At 49.0% G+C, this 18943-nt stretch overlaps 2 protein-coding genes across 5 annotated transcripts; one reads left to right on the forward strand and one right to left on the reverse strand.

Moving 5' to 3' along the window:
- Positions 1-80: 80 nt before the first annotated feature.
- On the forward strand, positions 81-15488 carry WNK4 (WNK lysine deficient protein kinase 4). 3 transcript variants are annotated; one of them, XM_012548260.3, is made up of 19 exons: positions 81-1240; positions 3067-3239; positions 3481-3701; positions 4100-4257; positions 4691-4779; positions 4912-5128; positions 5709-5973; positions 6300-6421; positions 6687-6745; positions 6844-6961; positions 7182-7298; positions 12764-12901; positions 13065-13119; positions 13276-13976; positions 14056-14113; positions 14216-14624; positions 14737-14936; positions 15079-15176; positions 15289-15488. In XM_012548260.3, exons 1-19 carry the CDS (start codon positions 626-628, stop codon positions 15289-15291), a joined length of 3816 nt encoding a protein of 1271 aa, XP_012403714.2. In that variant the 5' UTR covers positions 81-625; the 3' UTR covers positions 15292-15488. The 3 variants fall into 3 exon arrangements, with proteins under 3 accessions (XP_012403714.2, XP_012403715.2, XP_023358094.2); XM_012548261.3 differs by having other exon boundaries at positions 82-1240; positions 13068-13119; XM_023502326.2 differs by lacking the exon at positions 15079-15176 and having other exon boundaries at positions 91-1240.
- An 886-nt stretch (positions 15489-16374) lies between these two features.
- Positions 16375-18823, reverse strand: LOC100932276 (cytochrome c oxidase assembly factor 3 homolog, mitochondrial). 2 transcript variants are annotated; one of them, XM_003768160.4, is made up of 2 exons: positions 18523-18823; positions 16375-17073 (listed from the first exon to the last, which is right to left on the reverse strand). In XM_003768160.4, exons 1-2 carry the CDS (start codon positions 18734-18736, stop codon positions 16970-16972), a joined length of 318 nt encoding a protein of 105 aa, XP_003768208.4. In that variant the 5' UTR covers positions 18737-18823; the 3' UTR covers positions 16375-16969. The 2 variants fall into 2 exon arrangements, with proteins under 2 accessions (XP_003768208.4, XP_031822195.1); XM_031966335.1 differs by lacking the exon at positions 16375-17073 and adding an exon at positions 17660-18166 and having other exon boundaries at positions 18504-18823.
- Between the last annotated feature and the right edge of the window lie 120 nt (positions 18824-18943).

The following is an 18943-nucleotide window of genomic DNA, read 5'->3' on the forward strand; positions in this document are numbered from 1 at the left end:
CGGGCCAGTTAGTGGACGGGGGTGGGGCTGCCTTATCAAGGGTGAGCAGGCGGGTGGCGGCGTTAGCCCGACCCTGGAACACAAGCTACTCACATTTGCTCCCCTTCTTAAGGCTGGTGCGTTAGCTCCTTGTGTTGGGGAGAAGAACCTCTCTATTCAGAAGAGTTTATTTCTCGGGGGAAACGGGGAGAGGTTGTCCGCGGTGAGGGGGAGGGCGAATAGCTGTGGGAGATGAGACGGAGCGGGTCTTAGGGGGTGGAGCCTGAAAGGAAGCAGGTTTAGCTGCAGCAATAACCAATCCCTTCTTGGCTTGCGCTGGGGGAACGTGAGAGCACAGAAACCCCGAAGGGGCGGCCTGGGGTGGGTGGGAGAGGGGTGGAGAATAGGCGGAGGTTAAGGAGGGAGCCCCCCAACTGAGGGGCCTGTGGGAAGGGCCAGAGTGGAGAAGGCGGAGCTCCGGAGCAGGATTGCTGGGGGCCGGGGCTGAAACCCGTTGCAGGAGCTCGAGCCCAAACCCGAGTGAGGCTCTCTGAGCTAGCGCAGTTCTCTAGACATAGAGCCAAAGCAGAGAGTCCTGCCACCCTTGGCTCCTGGCCTCCGGTGCCATCAAACCCTTTCCTTCCTCATGCTGGCCTCTCCTGCTCCGGAGCCCCCTGTTCCTATGTCTCAGACCGAGGCGGACCTGGCGCTGAGGTCCCCGCCGCCTCCAGCTCCTGCCGGGGCTCCCCGCCTCGGCCCGGCACCCCGGCGGATGCGTCGCTTCTCCGGAAAAGGGGAGCTCCGACCACGCTCCACGCGTTTCAGCCGCCGCAGTTCAGTGGACCTGGGGCTCCTAAGCACTTGGTCGGAGCCCGCCCCGCCCCTCCCTGATCTCCCGGGCCCTCCGGATTTAAGCTGCCCGGGCTCCCCCAAGTCTTTACAGCCTAACTCCGGGGAGCAGGCGGAGGGCGCACCGAGCGAGGGTCCTGCAGGGAAGCCGGGAGATCTGGGGCGTCCGGAACTCTCAGGGTCGGGGGGAGGCCTGGGTTTCGGGGAGATGCTGCAGAGCCCCAGTGGGGTGGCGCCTGAAAGGCTACGGGAACAGGAGGAGAAGGAAGATACGGAAACGCAGGCTGTGGCCACGTCCCCGGACGGCCGCTATCTTAAGTTCGACATCGAGATCGGACGTGGCTCCTTTAAGACTGTCTACAGGGGTTTGGACACGGATACTACGGTGGAGGTTGCATGGTGTGAGCTGCAGGTGAGAGTGGGGAGGCGAGAGAGATGGGACTTGAGTTGTGGCAGAGTTCAGAGGACGGTAGCAAATCGCTTACAATCCGGGGACACCGGCACTCCCCCTCCCCTCAGCCCCCGTGGGAGCTTCATGGGCCAGTTTCTGCATCTAGGGAATGCAGCAGCAGAATCTTAAGTTTGTCTTCCTGCCTCTATGCTACCCATGGTCTGCTTGGGGGTACCGCTGGTCCGATCGTTCTAGCCAGAGCTACTGAGAAAAAAAAGACGGGTAACGTGCAATGGGAATTACTTGTCCCTTAGCGGGATTCCCCCTGATTTCCACTTATGCTTTAAGTCAAGAGAAAGGATCAGAGGAGAGTTTGTCCCCCAATCCCCGTTGCTGGCCAGACCAGTCCGGACACAGTGGGTTAGGACTGATCCCAGGAATTATTTGCTTACTCTCTCACCCCAGTCAAAGATCCCTTTTCCTCAGCGCCCTCCTTAGAGGTCACTGGAGGTCATGGATGTGGAGTTGGAAAAGCTCGAGACCCTGAACAATCTTCTCAGCGCAGGGAATTTAGTTGGACTTCGAAACGATATATCTTTCTGGGAGTTTTTAGGGGTAGTAAAGAGAGGGACTATATGGGAACTTGTAGAACCCATCACCTCTAGATTGCTTCTCTGGCAGCATGGACCCAGGGAAATCCCCCTCCCCCCCAAAAAAGATCCTTGAAGCCTTAAGCGAGAAAGCAAGAACAGGGATCCTATGTCTTGGGCTGGGTGTCGGAACACCTGATTCCTTAATTCTTTCTTCGCCCCACTGCCAGCCCCAACCCTCAGGTGTGGGTCTGGGCTGCAGAGTGTGAGTTGTTGGAAGGGGTGTGAAGTCGCTCATGTCTCCTCCCCCGGTCCACTTTCAGACTTCACTACAGGCTTGAAGAAGAGAATGCTGTAGTTCCCAGCTCCCGGTCCTGAGAGAGGCTGCCTAGCCCCCGATACCTCAATGAGACTGTGGGGGAAGAAGCCGGGGAGGGGTGGGCACCTTGAGGGAAGGGTCCCTCCCCTCGGGTCCTGGCACCAGGATGGTCTCTCACTCCTGCCAACGCCGCGCCCTGGGACTGGGGCCAGGAGGAGAGAGACGGCCAAAACGAGGGGGGTGGAGATGAGGGAGGAGAGACGTGGGGCTGGGGCGAATAGTGGAGGGTAGGTCAGGGGGAGAGGCAGAGAGGCTCAGGCTCCAAGGAGCCTAGCCCAGCAATTTCGCACTCCTCTCTATAACCCTACCTTGACTCTGGTCTACCCAGTTCCTCTCGTTCTCCTACCTTTCCTCTTCTATCCTCTCCTAGCCCACTTTTCCTCCAACGTGCTTCCCCTCCAGTTCCCCCTCTGGCCCCAGGTCGCCCCCTCCCACTCCCACCTCCGGAGTCGGGCACAAAGACAGCATTGAACTCTAGGCCCCTGGACCGTACCACATAAAGGCGCTTGTGTTAGTCTGTGGGGGTCCGAGTACCGCGTCGGGTGCTTCTCCGGAGCCGGAGCGGGAGAGGGCGGGCCGGGTGGGACCGGGACTCGGGAGCCTATTGGGCAAGAGCCCCACCCGCCCCCAACCCAGCCCCTTCCCCACCCTAAGGCCCAGACCTCCGCGAACGTCCAGACCTGCCCCCCTAAAGTCCCATCCCCTACAGCCTCCCCATCCGTTCCTCTTAGACTCTGTTGGCCTGCCCCCTCCCTCTTGCCCCGAAAAGGACTCCACAGTTAGCTGCTCCTCCTTATCCATGCCTTCTCGGAATCTGAGGGGCACCCCTGGGGTGTTGGGTTTCCAACGCCGTTCATTGCCTCCTCCCCCGCCCCCAGACTCGGAAACTGTCTCGGGCGGAGAGGCAGCGATTCTCCGAAGAGGTGGAGATGCTGAAAGGGCTGCAACACCCCAATATCGTCCGCTTCTACGACTCGTGGAAATCCGTGCTGAAGGGTCAAGTCTGCATCGTTCTAGTCACGGAACTTATGACTTCGGGCACGCTCAAGACGTGAGTTCTGGGACCCTGGGCCCGCAGGGCGCGAGGAAGAGGGGGGAGGTGAAAACCCACGGGAAACGGTGGTGGGGAGAGGGAAGGCAAGATGCGGTGAGAGTATGCTCAGGAGCAGCCGAAGGAGGAGATGGGGGGCTCCAGAAAGACCTCCCCCAAAGTCTAGTACGCCGGCTGAATTCTTAGGTGACCCTGAAGTATCCTCCCCTCGCCATGCTCATGCCCTCTTTTCTCCTCCCAGATACCTGAGGCGATTCCGTGAAATGAAGCCTCGGGTGCTTCAGCGCTGGAGCCGACAGATCCTGCGGGGGCTGCACTTCCTGCACTCCCGGGACCCCCCTATCTTGCACCGGGATCTTAAGTGCGATAACGTCTTTATTACGGGTCCCACTGGTTCGGTCAAGATCGGGGACCTTGGCCTGGCCACATTGAAGCGCACCTCCTTTGCCAAGAGCGTCATCGGTGTGCTCCCACCCTCCCCTTTACGCTGACTCTACCCGACCTCACTCCCTCCTCCTCTTCTCCACTCGACCTAGTCTAGACTTAGAGAAGACTGGAATGGTCCCAGAATGCCCCAGCCCGGGAACCGATTTCAGATCTGGGGGGTTGAAAGGCACCTTGGAACTCCTTGGAAGTGTGGCTGGCTGCAGAGAGGTCTAAATCCCGATAAGACCAGAGGAAGGAGGCAAAAGCCAGCCCAGCCCTGATACAGATATGGGGATAAGTCTTAAACTCCTAACCCCCCAGACCCCCTACCCCAGCCCACCCAATCTAATTCCTGCCCTGGTTGGAACTCCTCTATTAGAGGACCGTGGAAAGAATAGGAACTCCCTGTTGATGTCCAGTTTGTCCGCTCCTAGGAACCCCGGAGTTCATGGCACCCGAGATGTACGAGGAGAAATACGACGAGGCGGTGGATGTGTACGCATTTGGCATGTGCATGCTGGAGATGGCCACTTCTGAGTACCCCTATTCTGAGTGCCAGAACGCTGCCCAAATCTACCGCAAGGTCACTTCGGTGAGGAAATGGGAAGAAAGGACCCTCCGGTGTTGCTCATTTCTTACTGCCTCGGTTTTAATACATATTCCTGGACAAAGAAATACTTCTCCCCTCCCCCCCCCACTTCCCCTCGAGAAGAAAAGGGATCTGATCTGTGTCGCTGTCCTCCGTTCTGAAACTTGTGAGACAATTTAGGAGATGGCGGGTGGGTAGCGAGGGGCGGAAGTAGACAGGGTATTGCCCTCGGAGTCAGGAGGATCTGAGTTCAAAAGCCACATCAGATACTTCGCTATGTGACCCTGGGCGAGTCACTTACAGTCTGCTTGAGTTTCCTCATCTGTCAAATGAACTGGAGAAGAAAATACCAGAATCTTTGTCAAGAAAACCCCCATATGTTTGTCTTTAAGTTCGGTCATGACATTGTCTCCATCCCTTTTCTTCTTCTGCCCAGGGCACGAAGCCTAATAGTTTTCACAAAGTGAAGATACCAGAGCTGAAGGAAATAATCGAAGGTTGTATCCGTACGGACAAGAACGAGAGGTGGGAGCTGGGAATGAAATTATGGGAGATGCTGAGGGTGGGACAGGGAAAGGACAAAGAAAGGGATAGTGGGGGTGGGGAGATAAAGAAGAAGGTCTCAGCCTCAGCTAACCTGTCCCACTGCATTTCTAGGTTCACCATTCAGGATCTCCTTGCCCATGCCTTCTTCCGAGAAGAGCGAGGTGTGCATGTGGAGCTGGCAGAGGAGGACGACGGAGAAAAGCAAGGGCTGAAGTTGTGGTTGCGAATGGAAGATGCCAGGAGGGCTGGTCGTCCTCGAGACAACCAGGCCATTGAGTTTCTCTTCCAGCTGGGAAGGGATGCGGCTGAGGAGGTGGCCCAGGAAATGGTGAGAGGACTGGACCTGAGAGAGAGGGAGGATGGGGGGTGGGGGGCTGTAGCATTACTGTATGGAAGGAAGGGCAAGGTGGGGGAAAGAAGAAAATGCGGATGAGAAATAGGGAGGGGAACAAGAGAGTGGAAGCTAGTTCCAGTCAGTACAGAAGAGGAAGCTGGGCGGAGGTGGCTGACACTAATTTAGGAAAAGTCCAGGTTAAAGGGAGAATCCAAACATATTCTTTGGTTTGAGTAATATCCCTTCCTCACACTCAATTAGGGTTGAATAATCCTTTGGTAAAATTGATGGGAAATTAAAGTTGAGAGTTCTGGATTTTCTCATCCATTTTTTTTTCTTTTTATGCTATTAAATATACAATAGTAACATTCATTTCAATACTTGTATGTAAAAGATGTCTCTCTGAGCCAGATGATTTGATATAAAAATCAAACCTATCACACCCTCCCATTTCCACCCCCAAAAGTCCTTTCTACATCAAGCGAAATCAGACAATATCTTCTTCTGAGAAATAATGGCTATGTAAACTTAGTCTTTGTCTACGCAGGCACTGTTATTTTCCTTCCCTTATCAGGTGGCCCTGGGACTAGTCTGTGAAGCTGATTACCAGCCTGTAGCTAGAGCTGTTCGAGAAAGGGTCGCTGCTATTCAACGGAAAAGGGAGAAGCTTCGAAGAGCTCGAGAGACAGAGCCAGCCCCTCCACCCCCAGGACCCCCTCCAGTGGCTGCCACTACAGCTCCTGGCCCTGAAGCTCCCTTCCCTCCTGAACCTGAGGAACCAGAGGCAGATCAGCACCAGCCATTCCTTTTCCGTCACGCCAGCTACTCCTCTACCACTTGTACGTCACTCATGATCCCTGGCACTGCGGTAGTCCCCTCTTCCCAATCTTTGATCCCTCCTGAAAGGAAGAAATGGAACTGCATTTGGAGACTTTTGCCACTCATACTCTTTCCCTGTCCAGCACCCTTTCACTTGGCACTTTTGGGGGGTGTGTGTGTGAGAGAGAGAATTGGGTTGTGACTTGCCTAGAGGCACACAGCTAATGAGAGCTAAGTGTCTGAAATCAGATTTGAACTTCAGGACCAATATTCTATCCACTGCGCTATCTGGCTGCCCCATTCTTGGCCCTCTCTAATTCCCTTCCCCTTTACCTCTCTCCTGCAGCGGATTGTGAGACTGATGGTTATGTTAGCTCCTCTGGCTTCATAGAAACTTCAGACCCAGTGCTCCAGCCCCCTGGAAGGGAACCATCCAGTCCTGCTGATCCCCACATCAGCCTGCCTTCGGTGAGGGAGGCTAAGATGGGGAAAGGGGATGGTAGTGGTTTAAATCTCTGACTCATCTGTGACTCATAACCCCATGAGCCTAAATATTCACTCTTACCTGATGCTTCCTTGGAACTTCACCATCCTGGACTTCATCTGTTTCTGATCCAATTCCCTAAGATGTCAGGATCCTTGACTATGATTCTCCAAACCCAGAATCATAGAATGTCAGAATGGGAAGGGTCTATCCAATTTCTTTTGACCCCAAGTACCTGCATCCTTTCAGGCCTTTGCCTTGTCCATTCCCCGATCTGGTCCAGCCAGTGACTTCTCTCCTGGGGATAGGTAAGTTCTGGGCTAGGATGGATGGAGGGGACAGGAGGGAATTGGGATCAGGGTGCCCATAACTTTCCTATTCCTTCTGTTTCCTCTGCTCTCTCCAGTTATACTTCAGATGCAGCGTCAGGACTCAGTGATGTAGGAGAAGGAGCAGGAAGAATGAAGAGACCTCCTGGGAGAAGCCCAAAGCGCAGACCTCGATCCCGCCTCCGTGTGACCAGTGTGAGAAAGGGATGATGGGGCAGCTGGACCATGGGAAGGACCAGGAGGAAACAATGGGAGGGATGGTGGGAAGGGACTGGGTGCCCAGATTATAGATGGAAATGCTTGTTTCTCTCATCTGGCTGTATGGTGTGAGCTGTCACTTTTTCCTCAAATTTCCCAACTATCACTTAGGGGGTGGGACAGTGAGCTCCATCCCACACTGATTCTGTACCCAAAGGTGTCGGACCAAAACGATCGAGTCGTTGAGTGTCAGTTGCAAACGCACAACAGCAAGATGGTGACCTTCCGATTCGACCTGGATGGAGATAGTCCTGAGGAGATCGCAGCTGCCATGGTTAGGAAGAAGGGAAAGAGGCTTTCATAAATGGACCCAGGATGGGTCTCGGTCTCATTCTCTCTCTCTCTCTCTCTCTCTCTCTCTCTCTCTCTCTCTCTCTCTCTCTCTCTCTCTCATGGTTTCCAGCACTATTCTGGGTATGGTGGTAGAGAATACTAAGGAATTAGGACGCAAGATCTCTGGTCCCTTGGAGGCCAATTGGGGGTGCGGGGGGAGATCCTGAAAACCACAAAATAAAGGAAAAACATTAGGTAAAATCTAGTGAAGTCGTTAGAATGGTAGGGACATAATGACAATTTAAAGACATGGAAAGGTAGCATGAAAGAGTGGAAAGAGCTCTTGTTCTGGAGTCAATAAGTCAATGAACATTTATTATTACCTGCCATGTACCACACATTGTGCTAAGTGCTGGGAGTCAGAGGACCCAGTTCAAGTCTCCCCTGAGATCCTGTGTGTCTTCAATCACTTGTTCTCCTTGGGCCTCATAAACTGATCTAATGAATGATGACTTTTATAGCAAAGGCTGGATTTTTATTTGATCTAATCAGCATTTATTAAGTACTTTCTGCAGGCAGAACATTAAGTTAAGTCCTGAGATAGTTTCTCTTGCAAGCTGAGTTTCTAAGCTACATATGATAGCTGCCTAATAAGGACTGAATTGCTGAATTGAATTTATTGCTATGATACACAGAGAAAATGATATGCATAAGTATGTTAGAGAATTAAACATAAAGTCTTTATGAAGTCTGAGAAATAGACATTTTTTTGTGGTTAAAGGAGGTGAAGAGATATTCAGGGAAGGCTCAGAGGAAGTACAAAATCTGGGCTGAGTAGGAGGAAGGAGGAATAATATTTCAGGTAGGAGGAAGAACATTAATAAAGGTAGAAATGAAGAATGGTAAAGACGGGGGCTTAACTGTAGCAGAAAGCATAATATCGGCCAACAGTGGAGATAAGGTTGGGGCCGGCTGATTTAGGACTTGGGGTGCCAGGTTCAGGACTTGAGCTGATCAGTCAGTAATATTTTTTCCATGAATCACAGCACCCAGCATTCAATCTCACTTCATCCTGTGGGGCGTGCAAAAGAAATATGGGTCATAATCTCTGTCCTAAAGATCTTACATTCTAATTTGGAAAAATGGGATGAACACATAAGGGAAAAGGGAATAAGCATTTATATAGCTCTCACTGTGTGCCAAGCAGTATCATTTCTTTTGATCCTTATAATAATCCTATTTAGGTAAGTGCTGTTATTACCCCCATTTTACAGTTGAGAAAGCTGAGGCAAACATAGGTTAAATGGGTTGATTGAAATCACATAGTTAAGTATAGGCCATAATCTCTGTCCCAGAGACTTTAAATTCTAGTTTGAAGAAAAAGAAATGGGACTAACATATATGGGGAGAGGGGAATACGTAATTATATAGCTACTGCTGTGTGCCAAACAATATCATTTCTTTTGATACTTATAACCTATTTAGGTAAATGCTGTTATTTTCCCCATTTTACAGATGAGAAAGCAGAGGCAAACAAAATTAAGTGGATTGAGGTCACACAGTTAGTGTCTGAGACCAAATTTGAATTCAGGAATTCTTGACTCCAGGTCCAGTCCCCCTAACAATTACACTACATCGATACCTCAAATGTAAGCCACCAAGAAAAGAGAATTAGTCCGAATCGATTTAGAATGAGCAGACCTAAGTTTTTGGTAGATTGTGGTGTGGTCGTTCAGAAAAGGAAGAAAGATGGAAAAAGAGAAGAAGCTTCACAAAGAAGGGGAGAGATTAAAGCTCAAAATAGCTTTCTGGATTTGTTTAGGTGAAGGAGAGTGGGAGGCAAGGAGAGAGCAATCCATCTAGAACTGACATGAAACAAAGGCACATAGAAATTAAATATGGGGTGTGTTCATGTGTTAAGGGACAGGAAGAAACTAGGACTAGAGGAAAGAGTTGCTGTTAGAATGTATTGGGAAATGGTATTTAAGTAAATCAGGGCCAACTTATGGCAGGTTTTAAAAGCCAGGCAGAGAACTCTGGAGTTTTTGTATTGATATGATCAGCAATAGGGAGCTAATACAGATTCTTGAATAGGAAAATAGTGTGATAGAAGCAATGTTTTAGGGGATTTAATCAGATATGTGTGGAATATATTAGGGGGGAAAAAAAAGACCAGTACCAGAGAGCTTAACTAAAAAGCTATTGCAGTATCTAGGCATGAAATGAGGAGTTGAATTTCAGGGACGTTTTAAAAGAACTGACAGAACTCAGTGACAATTTGGATATAGTTCTTTGTACATAGGGCCAGGGAGAGTTGAAAGAAGGAAGGGAAGGAAGAAGAAAAGGGAAGAGGAAAAGAGAGAGATGGATAGATGGGTGGATGGTTAGACACACACATAAACATACCTATATAATGTGTATGCATATATATGTTGAATATTGGGCACACAATAGGGGGAAGAATCAAGGATTAGTCTAGAATTTCTACCCTAGGAGATTGGAATAAGAAAACTGCCATTAAAGGAATAGAAATGGATCCCTACGGAGAAATTTGAGAGGCTTGTGGTTTACAGAGATTGAGGTTATATAGTGGAAAGAGGATTAAGACTGGACCTATAATTTCATTGATAAAAGGAATTCCCAGAAGGGAAAAATTCCTCTACCAATAAAGATCAGCACCTTTGCAGATACTGAAAATCTTAGAGAATTGCCTAGGGTACTGAGAGGTCAAGCGACTTGTTTAGGGACATAAAGTCAATACCAGAGGCAGAGATTTGGGTTTCCCTGACAGCAAAGCACTCTGTTGTATAGTGGAAAGACCACTGAATCTGGAGCTTAGCACAGTGCCTAGCATACAGTAAACGCTTAATAAGTGTTCTATTTATCCATCTACCTATCTATATTCATCTATCTTTCGACCCACCTATCTACCTATCTATATCCACCTAGATATTAATCAGTCTATTTATTCATCTATTTATATTCATCTATTAATTCATCATCTATATTCATCTATCTATCTACCTATTTATATTCATCTATTAATCCAGCTATTTTATGTATCTATCTATTTATCTCTACTTTCATCCAAGCTCCTTACTGCCTCTGTGACTTTGTCCAAGTCACTTCAGTTCTTCGGCCTCAGTTTCCTCAACTGTAAAATGAAGGGGTTGGATTAGATGAATGCCAAGTTTTCTTCCAACTCTATGATGAGCTCATTCAATTAAGAATGCATTACCTTTGAGGTAATATTTTTGAATAGAGAGAATCTGGGGATGGGAATTTGGTGGGAGTAGTTAAAAGAAGAGATAAAAAGTAGATAAAGAGAATAGTTAAAGCTTTGCAAATGGACAAGAGAAGGAGCATAGAGGAAGAGGAGCAGAGAGCCAAAACTTGGGTTTTGGAAGACGCCAGTGGTCTGGGAATGGGAAGAAGAATTATTGAAGGAAACAGACCAGGAGTAGCTCAAGAGGCAGGAGATCTAGAAGCCAGTCCTATAGAACCTAAAGGAGAAAGTGTCCAGGAAAATTAAGCCGCAGTGGATCATGCTGAGTAGAATCAGCCTGGAGGAAAGATCATTTGTATTTGGCTTCAAGGTTGCTGACTGTGGATTCAGGAGTGTTGGGGATGGTAATGGAGTGAAAGTCAGATTGCTAGGAGCTAAAGAGGAAATTTGTGGCAGAGGGGCTAGAGTTTGCTTTCGAGGAGCTTGGCGGTGAAAATACTTCCTGAATTGGGTCACTATCCATCCACCCCCCAGTCCCTTTCCTCTTAAAACTCTCTAGTAGCCCCTGACTGCTTGCATGATAAAAGACAACTCCCTCACCTAGACTTTCCGGACTCTGCACCGCCTGGCCCTAACTTTCCTTCCCACTCTTCTCTTTTATTATTTCCTCCCTTCCACGTATCCTGTACTCCAGCCAGACTGGGCCATTTCCCCGAACTGACCGAGTGAGTTCCCAACTGCATTCATGATGTCAGCCCCAAGTAGAAAGCCCTCCTTTCTCCTTTCCACCTATCCAGAGGAATGAATGGATGAATTCATCCATCCTCATCTGACCCATGCTTACAGACAGATTTAAAACGCCACTAGTTCTAATCTCAAACTTGCCTCTTCAGGGACCATTCATTCCTGCGCGTCATTTCTGAAGCATTTTCTGCCTTCCCATCTTTTTGTGCCGGTGTCTTTCTTGTAATCTTGTGTATCTCTGTCTTCCCCCCTCATCTGGCACTGGTATCTTATATAGAGTAAGACTGGCTGAAATGAGAGTAATACTATGCTTGGAAGGAATATTAGAGTGACGCCCAATGCAGGAAGTGTGGGTGGTGGATGGAATTGTGGATGCAAACTGTGAATGCACTGTGTGACCACAGGCAAGTCATTTCAATCTATCAAATTTGTTGTTGCTGATCAGTCTTTTCAATCATATTAACTCTCAGTGATCCCTTTTGGCGTTTTCTTGGCAAAGATACTGGAGTAGTTTTCCATTTCCTCCTTCAGTTCATTTTACAGATGAGGAAACCGAGGCAAGTAGGGTGAAGTGATTCGCCCAGGGTCATATCTCTAGTGTCTGAGGTTGGATTTGAACTCAGATTTTCCTGACTCTAGGTCCAAAGCTCTATCCACTTCCCCACCTACCTGCCCATCAGTCAATTAACCATCCTTTGTTAAGTACCCACTACAGTGCCAGGCACTGGGAATTTGATGACAAAAAGCTAATGGGCAACAACTGGCGTTTATTGGATAGAAGTGAGGGGATCAGATCTGCGATTTAGGAATATCTCTATCAGCCTTGTGGAAGATGGATCAGAAAAGGGAAAGACTTCAGCCAGGGAGCCCAATTAGGAAGCTATTGCAGTAGTAGTACAGTGGAAAGCTGAAGTGAAAGCTTCAAATAAAGTGGTGGCTGTGTGAATAGACAAACTTAAATTTCCTCATCTGTAGGGCATATCTCAAAATGAGAATCTAGGAGATTATGAATGTAAAAAGTTTTGCAAACCTTAAGAAACCATTTGAATAATATCACAGCTATTTGTGATATTATGACGATTACTTATCATAGACTTTGTAACAGAAAGGTCATTTAGTCCAACTATATCAGAAACAGAGGTTTCTTTCTGCTCAGATAATAACTGAGCAAATATTTGAATCTGTAATCCCTGATTTCATCATTCTTTCTCGTGTACTATTATTAAGATATTGAAGGATTTTGGAAGTGATATAAGAGGGAGAAGGGATGTGTATTGGGAGCTCAGGAACAGGGAATGGTATTTGTTGGGAGAGATCAGAGCAAGAGTTAGTTATCGAGAGCATGAGAAATAATGTCCCATTCCTGCTAGGCCCTCCCAATTGCAGCAAGATGCTTATCACTCAGAGATTTGGAGAAATTTGAACATTGAGTATTTTTGGTGAGGGGGAGAGGAAGGAACCCATTTCTCACTCTAATCTATGTTGAATCTCCCCAGGTATATAACGAATTCATTCTACCATCAGAGCAGAATGGATTTCTAGGTCGAATTCGGGAAATTATTCAGCGTGTGGAGACCTTGCTAAGGAGAGAAGGGGGCCCTGTGGGGGCCACTGGAGATGCCCCAGCTTCCCAGGTCAGAATTCTTGCTACATCCATAACAGACACCTCATTACTCCCTTCCCTTGCCCCACTCAAGACCCTTTACAACCCTTTACTCCACAACCCCTTGACTTCTTGAGCCCCCTATTCCAAAGACTGGAGACCTTCCACTTTGTGACTGAACTCCCTGTTTCCAGCAGGAGGAGCCCATGATACCGGCTCTCCCTGGCCCCCTCTCACTCCCAGTCAGTGGTATGTACTGAGTCTTCCCTCTGCCCTTGCTGATCCCTATCGAAGGAAGGGGTGTCTCAAGGGATTGTTTTGGGAAGGTGATCTAACAGCAGTCTGTGGTGGAAGGGAGGCCAGGGATTGAAGGCTGCGTCTCAACACTCCCCTTCTCCCTCGCAGAGACCAAGAATAGTACCTCTCTGGAACAGAGAAACTGGACATCCTTTCCTTCCTCCCCCTTGTCACCAGGGTACCCTCTGTCTCCTGGGACCCCCTTTACTCCAGGCCCTTCCTTCCCCATCCCGCCCCCTCATTTACCTCTTACTTCCTCTCCATATCCCCTCCCTTCCTCCCAGTTTGCTTCCAGTCCTTCCCAGTTTCCTATCACATCTTCCCAACTCCCAGGTCTCTCTCCTTTTCCTCTTAGTTCTCCATCCCCATTTCCCTCTAGCCTCTCTCAATTCCCTATCCCATCCTCTCCATTTCCAAGTCCCTCTTCCTTTTCTTCTGCTTCCTCACCTTCATTCTCCCCTATTTCCTCCCAATCCCCCATCATTTCCTCCCAGTTTCCCCCAAACAATTCGTTTTTGCCCAGTTCTCCACCTCCATTTCTGCCTAGCTGCTCCCAGTTCACTCTCAGCACTTCTCCCTTTCCTCCAAGTCCATCCTCTCCTCTTCCTCCACCCCCTTCAACTCCCCTCCTTTCTCTGGCTGGTGCCTTCTCTCTGGCTGTGATGACCGTGGCTCAGTCCCTGCTAACTCCCCAACCTGAGCTCCTTCCTCGCCCTTCAAGTCCTCCTGCCTCTCCACCAAGTCCCCCAGACCCCATTGTACCGTGTGCCTTGGAGAGTCCACTATCCAAAGCTGAGGAGCAAAGTGAGGTGAGTGTGAAAGGGAGAACCCAGGGAGGCTTGGTGACCCTAATCAAAACCTGCCTTTTAACTGTCCCAATCTCTTTAGGCCCCCTCTAGTTCTCAGTCACTCCAGGGGGAAACCAGGCTGTCACCCATCACAGAAGGTGAGACCTCTAATCTCTAACAACTTTGCCCCGTTCAGTCTCTTGGTCAACATCTAATTAATTCCTGCTCTTTTCCTCTCCACACCTTCCCATCCACAACAGAAGGGAAGCCACAGCTTGTTGGGCGTTTCCAAGTGACTTCATCAAAGGAGCCAACTGAACCTCTTCTCCAACAGCCCATAGTTCTACCTCCGGATTCCCCAGAACCTTCTACCCCTCTGTTGGCCCCTGAGAGTTCAGACACCGAGGACAGTGCCGGAGGAGGGCCAGAGACAGGGGAGGCTCTAGCTGAAAGTGACCGGGCAGCAGAGGGACTGGGGCCTGGAGCTGAGGGAGAGGACGGGGAGGAGAGGGAGCCATGGATGGGCACCAGCCCTACTCCTCCGAGCCAGCCCAGCCCAGTGTGGCTGAACTACACCTACAACAGTAGCCACTGTCTGAGCAGCGGGGACTCGGAGAGCAGTGGGGAGGATGAAGAGATCTGGGCAGAGCTGCAGAATCTCCGTCAGAAGTGAGGGGAAATGACAGAAAGGGAAGGACTAATGGGGGGGGGGGGGGGGAGAAGGGGGTTGAGGGATGGGAATGGGCCTGCTCTCATCATCAACCCTCTTGCCCTGTTGTAGACACCTCTCTGAGGTGGAGACCTTGCAGATGATGCAGAAGAAAGAGATTGAAGACCTCTACAGCAGGCTAGGGAAGCAGCCCCCACCCGGCATAGTGGCCCCTGCTACCATGCTCTCTAGTCGTCAGCGTCGTATCTCCAAGGGCAGTTTCCCCGCCTCTCGTAGAAACAGCTTGCAGCGGCCCGAGCCCCCGCCCCCTGGTAAGGCACCCCAGCTCCTGCTTCGTCAACAAGAGTCTCTTCCCCAGTTTCTTTCAGGCCCTGAGCGTCCACCTTGGTTTGAATGGCATTCCCCATCTCCTCTCTCCTGGTTCCTCTCACTCAGTATCCATCCTTTCTCCAGGCATTATGAGAAGGAACTCTTTAAGTGGCAGCAGCACTGGCTCTCAAGAACAGCGACCAAGCAAGGGGGTGACATTCGCTGGGGATTTTGGCAGGATGGTGAGGGGGAGCTAGGGACTGAGGGCAGAAGGGAGGAAGATACTGGGGGAAACTTCTACCCGAAGATTTTTCCTCTCCCAAGTCTCTTCAGTCCTTTCTCTTTTCCCTTTAGTGAGTCCGGAACCGAAGCAATGTGGGACCAGGGTAGAGCTGATGCCCTCAGGACCTGATTCTTGATCACTCTAACTCAGAATGCTACTCCAAGGTGGACTGGTGCAGTTTTGGCAGACTTCAGCATTTGTTATCCCAAGTTACCTGGATTTGAATCCTCCCTCTAATACTATGTGACCACCTGCAAGTCACTTTTAATTCTCTGTGCCTGTTTTTTTCATCCGCAATAATAAGGGTTATAATGGCTGTCCCTACCTCACAGGGTTGTTGTGAGGACCAAATGAAATGCCTGCATAATGCTTTGCAAATCTTAAAAGTGCTATATAAATATATAATTGTCAGCTATTATAATTATCACATCCCAGGAATAGGGAGAGAAAACCAGGGGAAGAATTTCTTTACCCTATCAAAAGAAGCAAAATTTGTAAAGCATTTTGCAAGCCTTAAAGCACTATATAAATGCTAATTATTACTATTAAAAAAAAAAAAAGGCAGAGGAAGAGGAAAAAAAGGCAGCAGTATAGAGTGTGAGCCCTAGGACTTTCAAGCACCAACCACTAAAACTACACAAGGTTGCTTGTGGAGAACTTCCCTAGCCAATCCCCCCACCCCCATCCCCCCAAGCTGAGGGCTAGGCACACTCATGTCAGACTTGTAAAGAAGCCAATAAAAATATTGGAAATGAGTCTATTGGTCTGTCAGCCCCGCAGGGGATAGAGGGTGGGTGGAAGGGCCCAGCCTCACCAGTGAGGCAGGGGGGAATTAAAAAATCTTCTCACAATGGGGAGCATAGGTGGACACCCAGCCTCCTGGCATTATGCCATCTGCAGCTTAATTTCAAGGTCAACCATCAACTCCACCAATCTAACCTCTCCTCCAGACCCCACCCTGGGCCTGCACAGGCAAGCTCAGAAAACTCGAGGGCTGGATGACCCCCATTCACCCTTCCATCCGGGGGGGGGGGGGGGGGGGGGGGGGGGGGGGGGGGGAAAGGCTATTGTGAGGGCCCCAGGCAATGGAGGGAAAATGGAGCCGAGAATAGGAGTGTGTTAGTGCATGAAGGATAGTTTAGCCACACACAGCCCAATGATTTCCATGATTTTTACCTACTAATCCGGTAGAAAGATCGCAGGAAAAGCCATTCTAGTTAAACATTCACATTTCCTTAGGGCAACACAATTGCCACAATTGGTAAACCTTTCTGTTCTTCCCCCCCTATAAATTCACAGAGCTCTAGAACAAGAAGGATGATTCACTTTATTGTGAATCAGTCCTTGATCATCATTGCCAGGTTTCAACAAAGAAAAGAGGTATTTTTCTTATCTTCCCCTCTTCCCCCAACAATAGCTTTAAATCTTAGGCAGAAAGAAACTATGAAGACATGAAAAAGCTGGAGGTGACTTAAGCCGCGCCTCCTTTCTATTTTAACAATAGCTCAATTTGGAAAGAAGGGGAGAGAGAAGGAATAGGTGTTCCTATCAAACTGGCTGGATACACAATTCCCAAAGCAGGGTGGAACTCCATAACCAAAGCACATCCCAAAGTCAGGCTGGCCCAAACACTCCTTATCCCAAGTGGGAGTCTTTTTCTTGTAGGGGAGAGAAAGGAGAGGAGGTGGAAACATCCCATTCTCATTTTGAAGACCTTCCATCCAGAGTGGAGAGTCTGAGCACTCATTGGGTTTAGGGGCTATTGGTCCCAGGAGCTTTCACTCTAGCAGCTTTGGCCTGGTCTTCCAAGTCATCCAGGAACCGCTCCTGGGACACTGAGTAGAATGTATAGCCATCTGGGAGTCATGGGCTCAGGAAAACCATGAAGAAATCGGAGCATGTCCCTCAATTTTCTTTTCCCAGCTTGTCCCAACCCCTCCTCCCAGTAGCCTATGCTTTTTTTTTTTTTTTTTTTTTGTCTCCTTCAAGTGGTTCCCACACCATCCTGGAATTCAAACCACACCCCCACCCTGATCCCCAACACTCATACATGTTCAGTGTATTTGTTCTCTACCTGCAACTCTGATCCTACCTCTTTTCCAGTTATTCTCCCCTGGACAGTAGTGGAAAAGAATAGCTTCTAACTCAGGAAAAGCTGGGTTCAAACCTGGTAACAAACACACACTGGCTCGTTAGGACAAGAACAGTGTCCAGGGGCAGTACTGCATAATGGAGAGCAAGCCAACCTCGGAGCCAGGAAGATATGGGTTCAAGATTTGCTTCTGCAAGTCACAGCCTCTCTCTGCACCCTAAAGCTCTAAGTGCGGACCTGCACTAAGAGTCTCCCCATCAGGGAATTCCCTAGACTCCAGCTGCTTTTTTTTCCCTCCTGAATTCAGTACTGTTTTATTTTTTTAATTATATGTAAAAATAGTTTTCAATATTCATTTTTTAAGATTTTGAGTTCCAATTTCTTTCTCCCTGCTTAAGACAGCGATTTGATGTTATACATGTATAATCATTTAAAACATTTCTATAGCAGTCATTTTGTGGGGAAAAAAAATCTGAACAAAAGGGAAAAACCAGAAAAAAAAAAAGCAAACAAAAAAGGTGAAAATAATACGCTTCAATTCACATTCTGTCTCCAAAGTTGTTTCTCTGGATGCTGATTAGACCCCAGCTTCTTATGCAGTGGATCATAATCCCATATAGGGTCTCAACTGAATATATGGATCAGCAAAAATTATGACTTATCAATAGATATTTGATTTGTTCACCTATTTATTATACCAACACACTCATACAAACCAAAGATCCAGTGCTGTAGCTTCCTGTTGTCCATGTATTCCTGGAGAGCACAAAGCTTTATCTGTGGACTGAAGAATTAGGATAGACCTGGAAGGTCTTCAAATTTTCGGATACTGGTTGTGTGACATTAGGCAATCAAACCTGTTGGCCAATAGATTTGCCTCAGTTTCCTCATCTGTAAAAAGGGGATAATACTAGCATCTACTGCTCCCGAGGATCCAAAAGAGATATTTGGGGGAAAGTTTTTAGCATCGTGTCAAGGCCTACCTAGTGGTAGGCGCTATAAAAATGTTAAGTGACTGCTATTAACAAATTAGGTAATGATTGTTCATTATTATTGGGCCGTCTCGCACTGTGACCTTGGACAAATCACTGGCTCCCATCAGGAAGTTAAATGTGTCTTTTCGAATTCTAAGGCCCACCCCCGCTCTCGCGCCCCCTCTCTCTCCCTCCCCTTACTCCCTTCCCCTCCCCCCACCTCCGTGACCAGCGGATACAAATGGCCAACACGAGGGCCCCGATGCTCAGTCCGGTCAGAATGTTGCGACCTCGCCGCTGCGGAAGCGTTTTCTGCCACTGGGAGAGCTCCACCTGCCTCATAAAGTGCAGCTGGGCCGGGCTCAGTTTGTCTCGCGCCGGGTCAATGCGCTGCGCTACGGGGGCTTTCCCCGCCTCTGATCCCGCTGCTCCGCCAGCACCGGTATCAGCCATCTCGTTCCTCACCTACTCCAGAGCGGGTCAGAACCACGGCGCACGCCGGAAAGGACGGTAGCCCCTTGGTCGTCGTCGCCGCTGAGGATTCTGGTACTTGTAGTCTGGCTGATCTTTTCTTGGGAAGAATCGGAGACGAGGCGGAGTGTCCTGGGCGCGCCCTCTGATTGGCTGAAGCTCCCGTGGAGCCCGCGAGTTCGGCAGTTG

Source organism: Sarcophilus harrisii, chromosome 4, assembly GCF_902635505.1.
Source record: "Sarcophilus harrisii chromosome 4, mSarHar1.11, whole genome shotgun sequence".
In the NCBI taxonomy this organism is placed as follows: Eukaryota; Metazoa; Chordata; class Mammalia; order Dasyuromorphia; family Dasyuridae; genus Sarcophilus; species Sarcophilus harrisii.